Source organism: Lathamus discolor, chromosome 4 (genome assembly GCF_037157495.1).
Source record: "Lathamus discolor isolate bLatDis1 chromosome 4, bLatDis1.hap1, whole genome shotgun sequence".
NCBI lineage: Eukaryota > Metazoa > Chordata > Aves > Psittaciformes > Psittacidae > Lathamus > Lathamus discolor.
This window is the reverse complement of record NC_088887.1, coordinates 125,104,092-125,120,395: the sequence shown is the minus strand read 5'-3', so window position 1 is coordinate 125,120,395 and position 16,304 is coordinate 125,104,092. Positions and strand designations below refer to the sequence as shown.

At 43.0% G+C, this 16,304-nt stretch overlaps 1 protein-coding gene across 1 annotated transcript in view; it reads right to left on the bottom strand.

Moving 5' to 3' along the window:
* Positions 1-16,304, bottom strand: part of GUCY2F (guanylate cyclase 2F, retinal) — a 44,882-nt gene that overhangs the window by 3,862 nt on the left and 24,716 nt on the right. The window contains exons 14-17 of the mRNA XM_065675896.1: positions 16,071-16,245; positions 10,399-10,497; positions 8,005-8,099; positions 6,784-6,869 (exon numbers count right to left, since the gene is read on the bottom strand). Of these exons, the coding sequence (XP_065531968.1) occupies positions 6,784-6,869; positions 8,005-8,099; positions 10,399-10,497; positions 16,071-16,245 (455 nt within the window). The remainder of the gene's footprint in view (positions 1-6,783; positions 6,870-8,004; positions 8,100-10,398; positions 10,498-16,070; positions 16,246-16,304) is intronic.

Genomic DNA, 16,304 nt, shown 5'->3' with positions numbered 1-16,304 from the left:
CATTAATATCTCTATGGGACAGTTCTTTGCTGGGCCTTTAAGGAAAGAAAGAAACCTCTCTCTCCAGATCAGAAGCACTTTAAGATGCTAGGGGTGAGATTCAGGTGCCTGAGGATGCTGTCTACCAGTGTTTGAGATGCTATGGTTTATCCCATGTGATCTTCATCTGCCAGGTGCCTGAGGATGCTGTCTACCAGTGTTTGAGATGCTATGGTTTATCCCGTGTGATCTTCATCTGCCAGCCTTGCGCAAGTGTTTCTGGTGCTTCAGGCTGAATCCCACTTGGATGAGTGGTTTAGCAGGTCCATGTTACAGCCACAGATCCTACTGCAGGACAAAGTATGAGGCTCACTAGTGGTATAGCCAGGAGTAACTGGAGGTGCACTTTGGTGATCCTCATGCTTTGCTACATGTTTTTATCCAGATCCATCCAGAACTATCATTTCTATTAAAAAATGTGTCCACCAAAGACGACAGAGTCCATGGTCAATCACTGAAGGTTAAAGGATTCATTTCTTAAGTACGAGAAGCAGGCCTTCCTCTAGAGTCCAGGCCAGGTGAATACTCCAAAACATATCAATACTCAGAGATGGGTATCCCTATCTTACTACAGACAGCAAGGACCCTGTGAGACTGTTAACAGTTCACAGTCTCAGAGTAACGGGACTGTAAACTGGGTGAATGGACTATAGGTCACTGTATAGCTCCTTGTATAGTGGGTTTTTTTATTGCTACCAAGGAAAAACAAGGTTATTGATGGCATATTCCCTTTTATTATAAAATGTCTAAGATAGATTAGCTGCAAACACCACTAAACCACCAAGCAGGCGTGTGGGAATAAGTGGTTGCTGAGGACATAATTGCCTCCATTGAAAGCTTCATGCACACAAGAAGAATTGAATAAGGAGTGTTGAAAAGCTTCAGGTATAAAATGCCTTATTGATTTTTCTGCTATTTCCCCATGAATCAAGCCAAGTGGGCTAATGAGGACCTTCTGCTCTCCATAATGTACTGCTAACCATCTTTGCTTCAGTGCAAAAGTCTATGTGTGTGGGTGATATACGTCCTAAATATTTTCTATTTGTACATTCTTTGTCAAGCAGGGCTAACCCAATTGAGAGATCCTCTTTGTCTCTGGCCTTGGAGGAGCTCCTTGAAGGAGCTCTTAGGTATAGATCTGCAGGGCGTTCTTCCATGCCTTGGAGCTTACATTTAGCAGTGAGTGCTCACATATGGTAGTGCTTATGCAGGTCTCTGCACACTGTGTCCCATATTTAAATCTTTTTATAAAAAATGAGAAATTTCTGCCCAGTTTCTAGAACAGGGAGAGCCTCAGACAAATATTTAAGAATCTCTTAAGGGAGATAAAACAGCCTAGTAACACCCCCTGAATCTTTAACAGTAATTGTGGTTGGGAAAGAGGAACACAGCCAAACGTTCTCTGCTGGGTTTTATGCTTGTGAGAAAACAGGATGGAGCTTTAGATTAATCTATCAGCTGGATATGGTGTACCTCAGGGGTATGTAACCAGCCTGTATCTCAGCACTCTGGGCTTTCATCCACCTCTGCCTACATCTGAGAAAGTGGAAATTGAGTAAAAGTTGGTTCAAAGACATTGAGCAGAAACATTATTGCTGCTTTCAGAAGTATTATGTAAAACCACCCAACCATAGAGCACTTTAATGGGACATCAGACCCTCTCTACGCATGTGTGAGTCTGCTTGCTTATATGCCAGCCTTGCTCTGGTAGCACCTATTTGATCAGGCACCCTAGCTCATGCTGTTATACTCCATGTAACTTCTGAATTCCAACCAAATCATCCTAAATCCACATTTATTTCTTGTACCACAGGAACCAGAGCGATGAATAACAGAGCTGCATCTTGTTTCACGTCATGAGATAGACATTGCAAGAAAGCAACAACAGGCAGTTTGGATTATTTCAAGCTTTATCTCTGTGTTTGCCATAGACTACGCTCATCCTGGCACAGTGCACATAGACATCCAGTGGACTGATAATACACTGCAGGTAAACGCAGTAAGACTGTATGTCTTTCAGGAATGAATGTGGCAATAGACCATAAATTTGATAGGAGATCACCCAACAAGGTTACTACTATCTTTAGGCAGCTTTGCTGCTGTTCTGAGCATCTTTCCAATGAGACACGTTAAAAGAATAATACATATTTTGGGCCAAAGAAATAGAAAAATTAAGCATGACACTAAAACCAGCAAGGTGCAGACAAACAACACATAAGCAGGCACTAAATAGCAGCACTACGCTGGGACTGTCCTACAGCTACTACCTCAGATCTAGGCCCTTTTGCCAATAAGTTTTGCAGCTTTCCTCCTTTTGAACTCTGCAATTTCTTCCAAGGGTAAGCCATGGGCTTTAGACCTGCAGTGAACATGTAGGCCATTAGAGAAAGAACCAGTTCAGTTTCATCTGCAATAAAGAACAGACTGTAATGGAGACTGACTGAAAGGGAAGTGTCTTCCGGCGTGTAAAAGGAAAACAAGTATTGGGTCTGGTTCTGATTTCTGTTTATTCCCCTCCCGTATCACTTCATCTTGACTTATAGCAAAGGGTGAGGCTAGCTAATTTAATTTCAATTGTCCCAAAGTGAAGCGCCTGCTCTGAGACAAGCATCTTTTGTAATCTGTATAGCCAGGAGCATCCAGAGGGCTCATCTTAGACACTTCTCCCAGGATGAGATGGATGACTTTGTTGATTGAGGAGCACGAACTACATATCTATCATGGATGTGTCCAGAATCCATTAGACAAGATGAATCCTGGGAGAATTATTCTGTTATTCCTCTGATCCTCCCCCTCATTCATCAAAGGGAAGAGCAGAACAAAACTGCTGCGAAGATCTTGCCTTCGGTTAGTTCAGCTCCTGCCTCTGTGCCTCTTGGTCTTCCAGGGGTGCTGCTTTCAGAAGCTCGCAAAGCTATGGGCACATTTCCAAATGGAAATCCTATTTAACTGTCCCTAGAGACAGCCAGTTTTCCCTGAAAGCTTAGCGCAAATTTAACAGCCTTTCCCGAGGGAGATCAGAATCAAGTTTCAGCTCTTTCGCCAGCTCTGTCCTACGTATGGAAACACCTAACCAAGCTGTCCTTCCACACCTTACCTAAATCCTCAGCTCTGGGAATATCTTTCCTTTTTATAGAAACATTGATCCCTGTTTATAAACCTTCCTCTGAGTGTCGGAGCCTTTAAGGGGTAGGTCCTAAGGACAGGGAAGCCAGGAGGCTATAATCCTGATGGGCTGAATGAGGAATAGCTTCTTTTGGGAATCTACAGCTCAGGTGGGGTTCATCTCCCTGGAATTTAGCTACCTGCAGCAGAGATGTCTCCATCTGAGCCAAATTCCTTGAGCTCTCTTCCGAGCCAGTGGAAGGAAGCAGGCACTGCTGGGCTGCAGATTGGGTCTATCCGAATGTAAATGTCCTCTGTGGAGCAGAAGAACTGCGCCTGGATGTGCCTGCTTCTCTGCACTGACTCTATGATGTCCAAATGACCAGCTCATATGCAGGTGTCTATGCTATCTTTTAATAAGATTAAATCCTGAGAGTTGGAGAGGGAAGAGGAATGCTTTGTCTCATTCTTCTTTATGCAAGCAGCAGCAAAATTCAGCCACAAATGGGTAAGCATGAAAGTCTTGTTCTTTGAGTGCACCCAGCAGGACTTCATCCAAAGGGGAGTGGAGAAGATTGCTGCCTACTTTCACACAATAGTGCAGCAGGTTTTGACCTGATGGTGGCTTGAGGTTTATTACAAGACAGTCGATCAGATGTGTTCTCTCAGCAACTTCAGAAATATCAGCAGGGACTATTATCACAGGACCATGAGGATTAACCCAATCACATAATGAAATACTTCATATTTTCAAGTTTGCTGAAGTTTGGCTCTTGCATATAAACTCGCCTTTGTAAGGTCAAGGATAGCTCTCAATGTCTAGGGTGCTAAGACTACAGCAAGCACAATAGGATAATGAAGCTTGATTTATCCTTCTATGAACAGCTGTATGAGCTACTTAATCATAGATCTGCTTATGACTGCTTATCAGAGCTGGAAAATTGCCTTCACATGCCAAGAAATCTTCCTGCTAAGGGCTGTGTTTGCAGCTTTGATTGGCTGATGGGTTTTAGGTCATTGGAAATAATAGGAAGCTAGAAATATTTTCTAATGTTACCTGCTGTCTTTGCCATAAAATACTGCAATGAAGGCCTGAAAAACTTCATCTTTCAAGGGCTATGACTAGTCATGGCAGTATGAAGCATTAACAGACCATTAGTGAAACTAAGCTCATCAAGTTGTCCATATGAGATAAATCATGGGGTCAGACACAGATACAGATATTTTTATTAAGTCCTTATTAGATTAAATTTTCCTTAGGGCATCTTTGACCCTTTTCTCCACACAGAATATCCACCCCTAGTAGCTGACCCTTAAATCCATGGCCAATAGGTTTGTGTTTCTCCAGTACAGGCAGGAGGCCAAGCACAATTTATTAACCTTCTCTTATTAAGCATCACCTCTCAGCAAGACCACCACAACTGCCCATCTGTAGATGTTTAGGCAACTCAAGTCACAAAATAAAGCATAACATAAAAGCAAATGCTCATGGACCTCATGCAAAGGAAAGGCCTAAATAGAAGATGAGTTGCTTCACGACAGGGTGAAAAGATGAGTAGAAGAAGAATTTATCCAGTACCTCCTTCTTCAGCTCAAGAGCTTATAGATGTGGAAATTCCTGTAGAAGTATGAGGCAGGGACTTGCATCTACCATACTGGCTCATATGAGAGAAACAGCCTTCAGCCTCTCATAATCTGGCACAAAACTGAACTATCAAGATAAGGCTGGAAAACCAGAACATAATGCCTGATATCTACCTGATAATGGCACAGCATATGCATGAGGAAATTCTCCAAATATTTGCTTTGCTTGAACATCCAGTTACTTCTTTCTGCCCTTTGACATCTGACTTCCATGCAGTATAGCTTTCATTTTGACCCTTCATTAGGTTTCAGTTTCATACAACTTTGTTTTTCCCCCTGATTACTTTCACATTCGTTCAACTGCTGTATGATGAGCTATGGGGACAGAAATACTGCAAAAGAACAGTGAAGACCAGGGCCCTGGGATACGAGCAGACACCTCCCTCTCTGCAGTGCTACTGGTGGGTTCTTTTGAGGTTACACAAGGATGCTTAAGATTCCCTGATCCTGGGTACACAGGAAAATTCTTTGCCTCCTCTTATTGTCCCTGTGGACCTGATGTATTTTCTGTCACTTACAATCCATGCTTAGAAACAGCTCAGGCCTGCGTAGGTCTGATTTTGGTACAAATGACCAGAGGACAGGATCTTTGAGGGTTATTGAAAGAACCTCAGCAGTCAACAGAGGCCTAATGCATGACTTTTAGATGGTGAAACCAGCATGAGAAGAACCTACTCTCAGGGTAGAAGTCTGGGTGCTTCCTTGGTTGCATGGTAAGGCAACCCACCTTGCTAATCTGGCAAAACTCCTCCCAGTTTCATATTTACCATGAATAAAGCATCTTTGGTATCAACACACATTACCCAATAGCTCATTTCCATCAAGGCCTCCAAGCCTAAGAAATACTGTGTCTCAAAATTGTCTTGCAGTAAGCGTCTATCTTCCACTCTGATTGACACCCAAATAACTTCAGAGTTATGGCCCCAAATACTGTTAATTCCATTCTACTCCAGGAAAGCTATGGGAGGGTTCTGAGCACATGGACTGCCCTGTATTCAAGTGCCCAAGTAGTTAACCATTATCTGCAAAGAAAGATTAAAACCATTTTCATTTTATTAAGACGAAACGAGGCAAAACTTAGAGCAAGATTGTTCAGGGAAAGACAAAGTGAAAACAGGCCCTGTTTGCTGTCAGACATCTGTCTCTGAGCTAGTCTTTATAGTCAACAAAACCAGCATCATGTGAGGGCAATTCATCTTAGGATACAGATGTCTAAGTAGGCAAGTCAAATCAGACCCCTGTGCATGTATTCTCTTTGTTGACTACAAAGGGAGTCAAGGTTGAGTAGCTTTAATATGGGTGACCACACTGTTCTTGTCAAACAAATCTCACTCTTGGTTTTTATGGCCTGACCACAACATCCTTTCCAGGCATACAGAATGTGACAGCTGAACAGGGAGTATTCCGTTTGCAAAGCCAAGCATTGCAAAGCTACCGAATGGCTTAATGAATTTCAAGTGCTCAATCTTTGCTTACCACCACTTGTATGGAAGCAACATCATTAAGTCTTTAGTTGCCTAATGGTGACATATTTTTACAACACAAAGTGTCCTTATTGTTCTGTTCAAATGAACAGTGCTACAGGGAACAAACGTGTTTATATAGTGAATGAGGCTGGTGTTTTCTGCAGGAGAAAACACCTTTAAATGGAAAGACAGAAAAATCTGAGTGTCACCTACATACAGATGACACCAGAGACCTGAAAGTGTCCCTGCTTGTACATCTCTCACACTCACGCAGAGCAGGAAGGGGATTCAGAACAATATAGGGGGGAAGCAGCAAGTTTCCTTGCTACTTCTTGGGAACGGCGATTAAGGAGAGGAACTGAAGAAAACACACTTCTGAGTCCCAGTACTAAGCCTGGAAATGTAAGTCATCTAAGGAAAATGATGTAGACTTTGCAAACAGATAACTTTGAAAGACAGATATTCAGCCTGTGAACTCCAACAAGGACCTTTTAATGAATGTATTGAGCAGTGAGGAAGTCACGCTTACCCTGGCTTCATTTCAGGAGGTTTAGGTAGGGGCTTCAGAAAGCCTTTTTTCCCAACTAGCCAATATGTGTCTTCTACTCCTTTGCCCTAAAATGAAAACAAAAATCCAGATAAAGAGCAGCTTTCTGACCACCCTCTGCTCAATAAATAACCACCTCATTGGGCTTCATATACATCCAGAGACAGAGCATGTCTGGAAATCTTGGGCTCTCCCTCATAATGGCTGAGATGATTTGAATTTCACTGTTCTAAAAGAGGAGGCTCAAACTATCATAAAATCTCTCAATTAATGATGCTTGTTCTACCAAATAAGATGGTTATGGGTGAAAGGCATCTGATGAACTGCATCTGATATCAATGACCCTGGAAGGGAGAAGTGGAGGAAAACAGACACTTCTTGAGTAACATTCATCTTCACGACTGGAAAAAGGGAAATATAACCCCCATTTTCAAGAAGGGGAAAATGGATTTAGATTGGGTGGTGAGGCACTGGAATGGGTTGCCCAGGGAAGCTGTGAATGCTCCATCCCTGGCAGTGTTAAAGGCCAGGTTGGACAGAGCCTTGTGTGGGATGGTTTAGTGTGAGGTGTCCCTGCCCATGGCAGGGGGTTGGAACTGGATGAGCTTAAGGTCCTTTCCAACCCTAACTATTCTATGGTTCTACGATTCTATGATTCACATAAACTGGACCCTGAAAATAAGGTTAATAATTCCCTAAAGTGCCAATTCATCTCCACTATGTAAAGGTTTCTTTCCATTGACTGAACCTGGAATAATTACATTTTATCTCCACTTGCAGACATGGAATCAGTTGAGATGATTCCACTCATCATAAAAGGTTGTTGTAGAACCTGGGATCGTATTCAGACCTCTTACTGTAGGTGTTTAAAGCAAACAAAGATCCTACTGCTGTCTATTTGCTATGTAAGGGGGGAAGTGATATCTTGAATTATTTGTCTTGTTTGGACACTGAAAAGTAGCAGCTTCTATCAAAGGTGGGTTAAATAGAGTCCTAAATAAATAGATCCAGCATATGCAGCTGATTCCTCGATCCCACAGTCTTTCAATAATTACCTCATATATTAAAACAACGGATGGGGACAACTTGGGAAGGATCCAAAGGTGGATTGGTGGTTGAAGGCCAAAAGAGAGCTCAATAGGCAAATTCCTCAAGCAAGAAGATTCCCATGTCAAGTATTTCACACAGCCCTGGCCGCCTTACCTTGAGCTCTGTTTTTCCCCTAGGTACGATTTCATAGCCTTCATTTAGACTCCAAAGCGTATCCACTGTACTTTGGCTGACATGAATCCTGTAAGCTGGGAATGGAAAGCAAAACAGCTGGATCACTATACTGCACACATGCTGCAAATTACCCCCTGCTTCATACTGGCAAGGAAAAACACTCCAAAGCACGCAGGTGTGAAGCTATTGGAGCTGTGTGGTGCTCCTCTATGTAGAGTTTGATGCTGATGGATGGATCTTTCCAGGTAGGGCTATAACAGGAGGAGAGGAGATCTGCACTGGGGACTTCCTGGAGAGGGATACTAAACATGCTAAAAGTAGTAGTCCAGTTCTTAATAAAGATGGCAAGCAGTTTTTCAGCAACATTATCAGCTGGAATCAAGAATGCTGGTTTTATCTATTGCCATAAGGTAACTTGGGAGCAAGAAAGAAACGGAGGATAACCAGCTGTCTTGCTCCAGACACCCAACATCATTTGAAAGTGATTTGAAGAGATGAAGTTTGCAAGTGCACATAACAAAAAAGTGGCTGTTCATCTAAAACCATCTTGGTTTTTCAGTAATTGATTCCACCCATAAACTGCCATTAACAGTCTATGAACAAAAAGAGTAAAATTCCCATCTCCCCCAGTTTGTTTCGCAGCCATTGCTGGAACTCACTGGAATTTGTTGGTTTTCTGCAGATGTGGACAAGCCAAGGAATGTTTCTGAATGTTTTGCCACAAAATAGTTTTCTTTATGGTTGTTTTTCTTGAACTTCTATTTCAAATGCATCAATCACATTCCCTTCCCCTTTGAAGGATGGGGGGTGAACCAATTTATGCAGAGGAAGACTAGACAGCTCTGAGTTACATTTCTGGGACACCAGTTTTCCTATTACTGTGTATCTATATACATGTTTATCTAGATGCACTTCTATTAATGTATAAAGGTGCTTTTCTATCCGCAGTGCTCTTGCTGTCTCCAGTCTCAGTGGGACTTCAAGGGTTTAAACCTCAGGATTCTTCAAGTATGTGTCTTGCCATTAGAAATCTGCTATCAAAGTATTTCCTCTTTTCCATTGCCTTCCAAATGCAGTGCATGCTTCTTAAAATGAGCCAGCCACAATCACAAAGAAAGGCAATTTTCCTTAATTAATGATTAGCCTGATTGTTAGTCTTTATTAGTCTAATCAAAATCACTGAAGCCAGAAATGTGGGGATTGTATGGAAGAGGGAAAAGCTCCAACGTGGCACATATACTGCAACGTGTTTCTAACTTGGCAAGACCTCAAGATATTAATACTGAGTATCCCAGACTTTGAGTAGCTTGAAAACCAGACACAATGGGTAATTTCTTAGAGCTATTGAAAATACCAGAAGGGAGACCAGAGATCAAGGATGAAAATGTATGAGACATTGCCTTTGGAAGCCAACTCGTACCAACAGCTTGAACATCAAAGGGAAATTCAGAACACATCCAGGGCTCTGTCATTGCTGTCACTAGCTGCCCGCTGTGCAGTACAACCACTGTGGTTTGCATATCCATTAGCCAAGGACAGCAAAGCAACAAGCAGCAGTTTCGTGTACACATATGACTGAAAAGCAGGTTAATGTTTCTTCCCCACCAGCTCTTTTTATATATCTAGAAGTCTCCAGCCATGGGGCAATAAGAACTGGCTGAGAGATGGTAGTGTCTTATCTGCTGCAACTGTTGGCTCTGTGCATGTAGGCTGTTGTTTTTACAACTGGAAGCTTCAGAAAAACAAAGGTAAGACCTTAAGTGAAAATAGTCTGAACATCAACCCATCAAGAAAGACATCAAGAAAAAACAAAGAGGAAGGAAAGCTTAAGGATTTTGTTAGGATCTTCAGACACTTGTTCATGGAATTGTTGTCATTGATTGTGAAAGCCATCACAAAGGATGCCTTTCATGTTGCAGAACTTGATCCCAGGTGGTCTGCTTTTCTCTCCCACCAGCACAGTGGAAGCAGTGCCCACATGTGCTTCAACCCTTGCCTTGTCCTAACCATGACAGGCAAGTGCCTTATTTCACTGTGCAAGAACAGCTCTGAATTAAGGGTTCTCAGCACTGAAAGCAAGATCCAACCCATGTAGCAGAAATCTAGGGCAATACTCATGTTGATTTTGGTTGATGGGATCCAAATCAGAGGACTGTAGCTGGAAGGCAGGGTCTTAAATGCAGACCCACAATGTCAAAGATGATGATGCCTTCTTTTCAGGCTGCTTTGAATTTTGTTCTTTGACTTACCGCTTCCTCAACAGCTGATTCAGTTGCAATGCTTATAACTAAATAATGCTCCATATAACATCTCTTCATCCCTCTTGAGACATTCCTTCAACCACCCACCCCAGGGGCTGTCCCAAATACTCACGTAGGCCCGTGGACTCCATTCGTGATGCCGTGTTCACTGTGTCTCCAAAGAGGCAGTACCGCGGCATAGTGAGCCCCACCACGCCTGCCACACAAGGCCCTGAAAGACATGTATTGTCTGTATAACCCAGATGGTACTGCATGAATCGAGGGATGAACAAACAAACAAATCTCATCCTCCCCTGTGGTATTCAAAACCCACTTAGGAATATAGGAGAACGATTTTTAAAGATCCCATTGGCCTTGGTGCTTGCTAGAGGTGAACAAAAACTAAGCATTTCTATGTATAGCACAGTGGTGTTTCATGCTTGAGAAAGGTCTTGTGTGGTAGGACCTCAGTTCACAGTCATCTAGGATAAATTTGTTGAGAATTCATAGAAGCCCAAGAACTCTCACAATCTCATTTTAAAAAAGACCTCATTTTCCATCCAGGAAAACTAAAGTTCAGATCTTGTGACGTGCCCTGTATCCCAGTGAAACAGGATTGACAATCAGCCTTGGAAGTCCAGAGATGCTGGCAGCATGCTGGACCACCCTGTGACCCCTCCTTGGAAAGAAGACATATTAGCTTGTCTGTCTAGCCAAAAACTGTTGATTTTCCCTGTTTCTCATTCCATAGACAAGATCCACTCCCTCTCAAAGCAGCTCCCAAAGAACCGGTGCCAAATTCTTGGGGAGAGGTATGTGTGCAGGATTTACATGAACATGAACATACGTGGAGATAATATGTGAGATAATATGTGACAGCACAGAGAATTGTCATCTGGGGCACTGGTCTTAGCTGATGTTTGGACTGTGGATGAGATGAGGATGAGATGCCAAATTTCATCACCCACAATTAGAGATATCAGGATTGCAAAAGGAATGCAAGAGAGAAAAAGATAAAGAAAAAAAGCGAGTGCTCTCAGCAATACAAAGGCAGTGTGGGGCTGCCTGAAGAGAAAAGACTGTCTTCCACTGGATGTGTTGATGCCATATGTCTTTTCAGGCTCTGGGTGCTTTTTCAATGTCATAATCCTTCTGGATTAAGATCTGGCAAAACTGACAACAAGGAAAACTTTTCCCATGCACGCTTACAAGAGATGTGAACATAGTACAACATCAACAGTATCTGAAATGATGGTATAGATAGGGTTTTTAAATAAAAAAGTTGTAGGTTGAAATGTTAGTTTTAAAATAGTAATAATAATAATATTGTTGATAACAATAATACTAACAATAAACTAATTTAGAAGTGATCATGGAATTATAGAATGGTTAAGGTTGGAAAGGCCCTTCAGATCATCCTGTTCCGACCCCCTGCCATGGGCAGGGAAGCCTCACTCTAGGCCATGTCACCCAAGGCTCTGTCCAACCTGGCCTTGAACACTGCCAGGGATGGAGCATTCACAGCTTCCCTGGGCAACCCATTCCAGTGCCTCAGCACCCTCACAGTAAAGAACTTCTTCCTTATCTCCAATCTGAACTTCCCCTGTTTCAATTTGAACCCATCACCCCTTGTCCTGTCACTACTGTCGCTGATGAAGAGTCCTGATGATCAGTTACTTGTTTTAAGACAAAGCAATTTTACAGTGATTTTAGCCTTCTTAGTTACAAAAACTGATTCTTCATATAGTTTTCCAACAAATCTTAAGGGGAATGAATCTCCATGGCTGAAAGCTATGGGGAGCTTTGCAAGAACCCCTCTTACCGTGACCTCTGAAAAGTTGTTGTTGCAGAATCAAAGTAACAGGATTGTAATGTAATTTACAGAGGATGCAAACAGAAGTGAGGCAGATTTTACCTCCTCCTGGTGAAGCAAAACTTGATTAAAGAATAAAAAAGAGAGAAGAAGAATGCTTCATACCAAAAACATTACAAGGACTTGTCTGGATCAAGCACATCATGCAGGGACTTCTGGAGGTCAGGAGAACCTGATTTAACGTTTTATACTGCCAATGTGCCATGCAACCTTGGATAAGACACTGCTCCTCAGAATCTCTTCTAGTTTAATTCCCATTATTATCAGTAATTCCTAATTTGGTTTAAATTCTCCAAGAGAGGTGTTATATCCACTAGAGAAAGTCTTTTCAGGGTCTAGTCTATAGGCATTTCCGTAGCGCAACTGTTGATACTAGTGGGTCAAGGGCCTAATGCTGACCTAACTGGTCCTTAATGTGTGCACACTGACTAAAAAAGAGTCTTCTTGGAGATTGTTTAATCCGTGCTTCAATAAAAGCTTTCCCTGAGTAAACACTGACTCACACAACATCATCTCTCTTCATCTTGTGGTGGTGACATGACAGCGGCACTCAGGTATCTCAGTAATGATCAAAGCTCCTTCTGTAATAGGGGTTGCAAAGACACAAAAAAGTGGTTCTTGTCAAGAAACAGCCCTCACTGAGGAGAATTCAATTTCAGTTAAGAAGCACCAACACAGGCATCTGAGCTTCTGCATAGTCATAGAGTTACGGAATGGTTTGTATTGAAAGGGACATTACAGCTCATCCAGTTCCAGCCCCTGCCATGGGCAGGGATACCTTCCACTAGAGCAGCTTGCTCCAGCCCTCACAGCATCTCCGTGGCCTCCTCTGGACTTGCTCAAGCAGGTTGTGGATGGTGTGGAAACAGCTGAGTCAGCTGTGTTTTCATTTTGGGAGCCCCAGCCAACAGCTGGTGGAGGCCAAGTCAATGCAGTCAACTGAGCCATGAGACCCTTTCCACTCCTGCATCTGAAGAGCTCTCCAGGGTCCGCTTCAATGTCCACCACACCTCCACCAGCCACAAAATGAGTGCATGCTCCCTAACACTCCTGGAAACACCTCTGCTGGGGTGCCTGAATTTAGGTTTCCTATTTAGCCAATGCAATCATCCAATCATAGAATCACAGAATGGTTTGGGTTGAAAAGGACCTTAAGATCGTGCAGTTCCAACCGCTCTGCCATAGGCAGAAATTATATCTGCAAAGCTGATGGTTAAGATGGCAAGATTTTTTGAGTGAGATACATTCTAGAGTACAGCTTTTAAGCCTGTCCTTCTGCTGCACAAAGTTATCAGTTCAAAAGCAGCCTTACAGCGTAAGCATTCCCAAAGGACTTCTCCATGGTGAAAGCATCCAGGAGTTAATTTGCTTGCTGCCTTCACTGCCTGTGTGTGTTCCCCCTTGTCTAGACAGCTCCAGCAAATAGCTATCAAAAGCTTCCAGCCATAAATCTCTCACAGCAGCAAGTTACAGAGGAAACCAGATACCCTGTGGAGGGAACGTTATGGCCTCGTTGTTTAATTATACAGGTTAGCTGGTTTGTTTTGGAATGGCCCTTTGCCAGCTCTTGCAGGGTCAGTTAATGAGTGGTGCTGGGCTAAGACTCTGCAACAACCATCAGTGGTGCCATGGAGGTTCATACACTCTATAGGAGTGTGGGGCTGCCTGCCACAGAGCCTGACTGATGAACAGATCCTTTCAGCCTCTGGAAAAGCTTGTTTTCTCACCACTGCTCTTCCTGTTATTCTCCATCCCACACATGGATGGTGTGGAAACAGCTGAGTCAGCCAAGTTTTGCTGGACATGGAGTCAAGTCAAGAAAGGAGAGCCAAGACTCCAGGGTCAGTTTAAAGCAGGGCAGAAACAGCAGAGCAAACACTGTTCTTTTTGTCCTCTTCGCCTTACCGATGTATTACCACAAGTGGGCTATGGGCATGGACCAGCAGAAGTTCCCAGCGGTGCAGCTTTCCATTGGAGTTGGAGGGACATGTGCAGCCTATGTTCAAATGGCTTTTATTGCTTTATCAGAGAGGGGATCACAAGCTGTTCTTGACACCAGTTTCCAGAGAGCAGCTGGCCAACAAAACTGGTGTTCACATCCATTCTCCATCCTTTCCAGGGCAGTGAAAGTGTTGGCAAAACCCTCCTCTCTCCAAGCGCACCCGCAATGCTTTCATGATGATGGTGATTCCCTCTTCATACTTCTTTCCTCAGGAGAAACAGGGTCCAGGGTTAATCAAACTCTGCTGTCAGCTCGGTGGCTTGGAGATCTGGTTTGTTTTGGAGCATACATTTCTCACTGCTCCCAGGAGAGCATGAAGTTGCCAGATCTGTGCAAAACATGATCTGGCTTCTGCTTCTTTAGAAAGAAAACCCCAATTCCTTCCCCTCTTCCTCTTACACACCACACAACAGCTCATTGCAACACTGCTTTCCAGATATCCAGAGTTCATAAAACCAAGAAAGAATGTAACTAGCCCCCATACGCATCACCTAGGGATAGATTTTTGGCTGGGTGCATGGAAGACACGTTGCAGAACCGCTGTCAACAGGCAGCAGCAGAGGTTGTGCACCGAATTCCTCTCTTTCCATGCTGAAAATGTGCTGCTTGTGCTCCTGCTCTGGGCAGGACAAGCTGGGGCCATAGCCTCATCTAATTTCTGCCAGAGTATAAAACCCACAGTGCTCCTGCAATCATTCCTTGGCACTTTAGGCTTCTGTGAATGGCCAGCTAAGACCCCTAAACTGCAAAGAAAACAGTAGGGAGATTAGTTTTCAGAGGTAACCCCAAAAGAAGAACTTATATGGTCTAGGAGATATGAAATATCAACCTTTAATATGGGATATGAAACATCAACCTTTGATATGAGGTATGAAATATCAGAGGTTGCACCAGATGATCCTCAAGGTCCTTTCCAACCTGTTATTCTATGAAATACTGATTTTATCTCTGCTCTGGGTGAGATACCTCCTTTACTCTGCTCTTGTTTCCCCATGTGTATAACAGGAACTGGGATATTAACTTCTGTAAAATGCTTGCATTCCAAAGCTGCAAAAATGTGGGCATTAACGGATAGGCAGAAGGATAAAACCCCTCTGTAACACTAAGTCAGACTCCTGGACAACCTTACTCAATGTTTGGCTCCCCACTACAGGCAAGTACCTGGTGCTTTAGGGGAAGACAGAAGAACTCTGGTGATGTACAGCTGGGGAAAATGTATTAATGAATGACTATGGTATGAAAATATGAAGGTTCATATCTTGTCTAAAAATAATGTTTCTATCATAACAGCAGATGCCTTTCATATTAAAATCCCAGTCGTGCTTTCACTTACATGATGCAGTCCTCCTGGCTTTGTTTTGGTTTGGAATTTAATTACACTTTGTATAAAGAAAAGAACTTCCTCTTTTCTTTGTAAGCAAGCCACTCTTCTGTTAATTGAATAGAGGATGACTTCTACATTAGAGATAATTTACTTTCTTTACAACATATCTTCTTCTTAATAGCTGTATCACATACCCTTCAAGTTATGTCGTGTCTGTAATAAATCTCCACAAACTTTCATTTTTTCACTCTGTGTGCCTGCTTTTCTGTGCTTTTTTATTTCCTAGCAGAGTTACAAAGGCATCACTGGATGTCCCCATATCACACCAGTGAAGATCCTGTGGCACATCAAAGAGCCACCCTTTCAACAAAACCCTTGTGGCTAATGTGTCTGGTGTAGTTCCTGACTGGGACAGAATGCACAATTTCTCCCCCAGGTGACACTAAGCCATTTTCCTCCTCGGGGTTTGTGTTTCCATTTTAATGCCCTTGTTGCTACAGAAGGTTTTAAAGCATCTTCCAAGGGTGCTTGCTTTGGGGCAGGCAAGGAGAAAACATTCACAGCTGGAAATGCAGTTGCAGAGTTCTTTGATGTTCAGGCGCTTACCTGTGTGCAGCCCAATTCGTATCCTGAGGGGAATGTCTGGCATGTGTCTCATTTTGAATGACCCCACCGAGCTGAGGATGTCCAAGGACATGTTGGCTATCTCAGCCGCGTGCTTGTTTCCATTCCGTTTTGGGAGCCCTGAGGCAACCATGTAGGCATCACCAATCGTCTCCACCTAGCAAATGCCATTAGATTAATAAATAAGTAGGGGGTGAAAGATGGAAAAGAGACAGA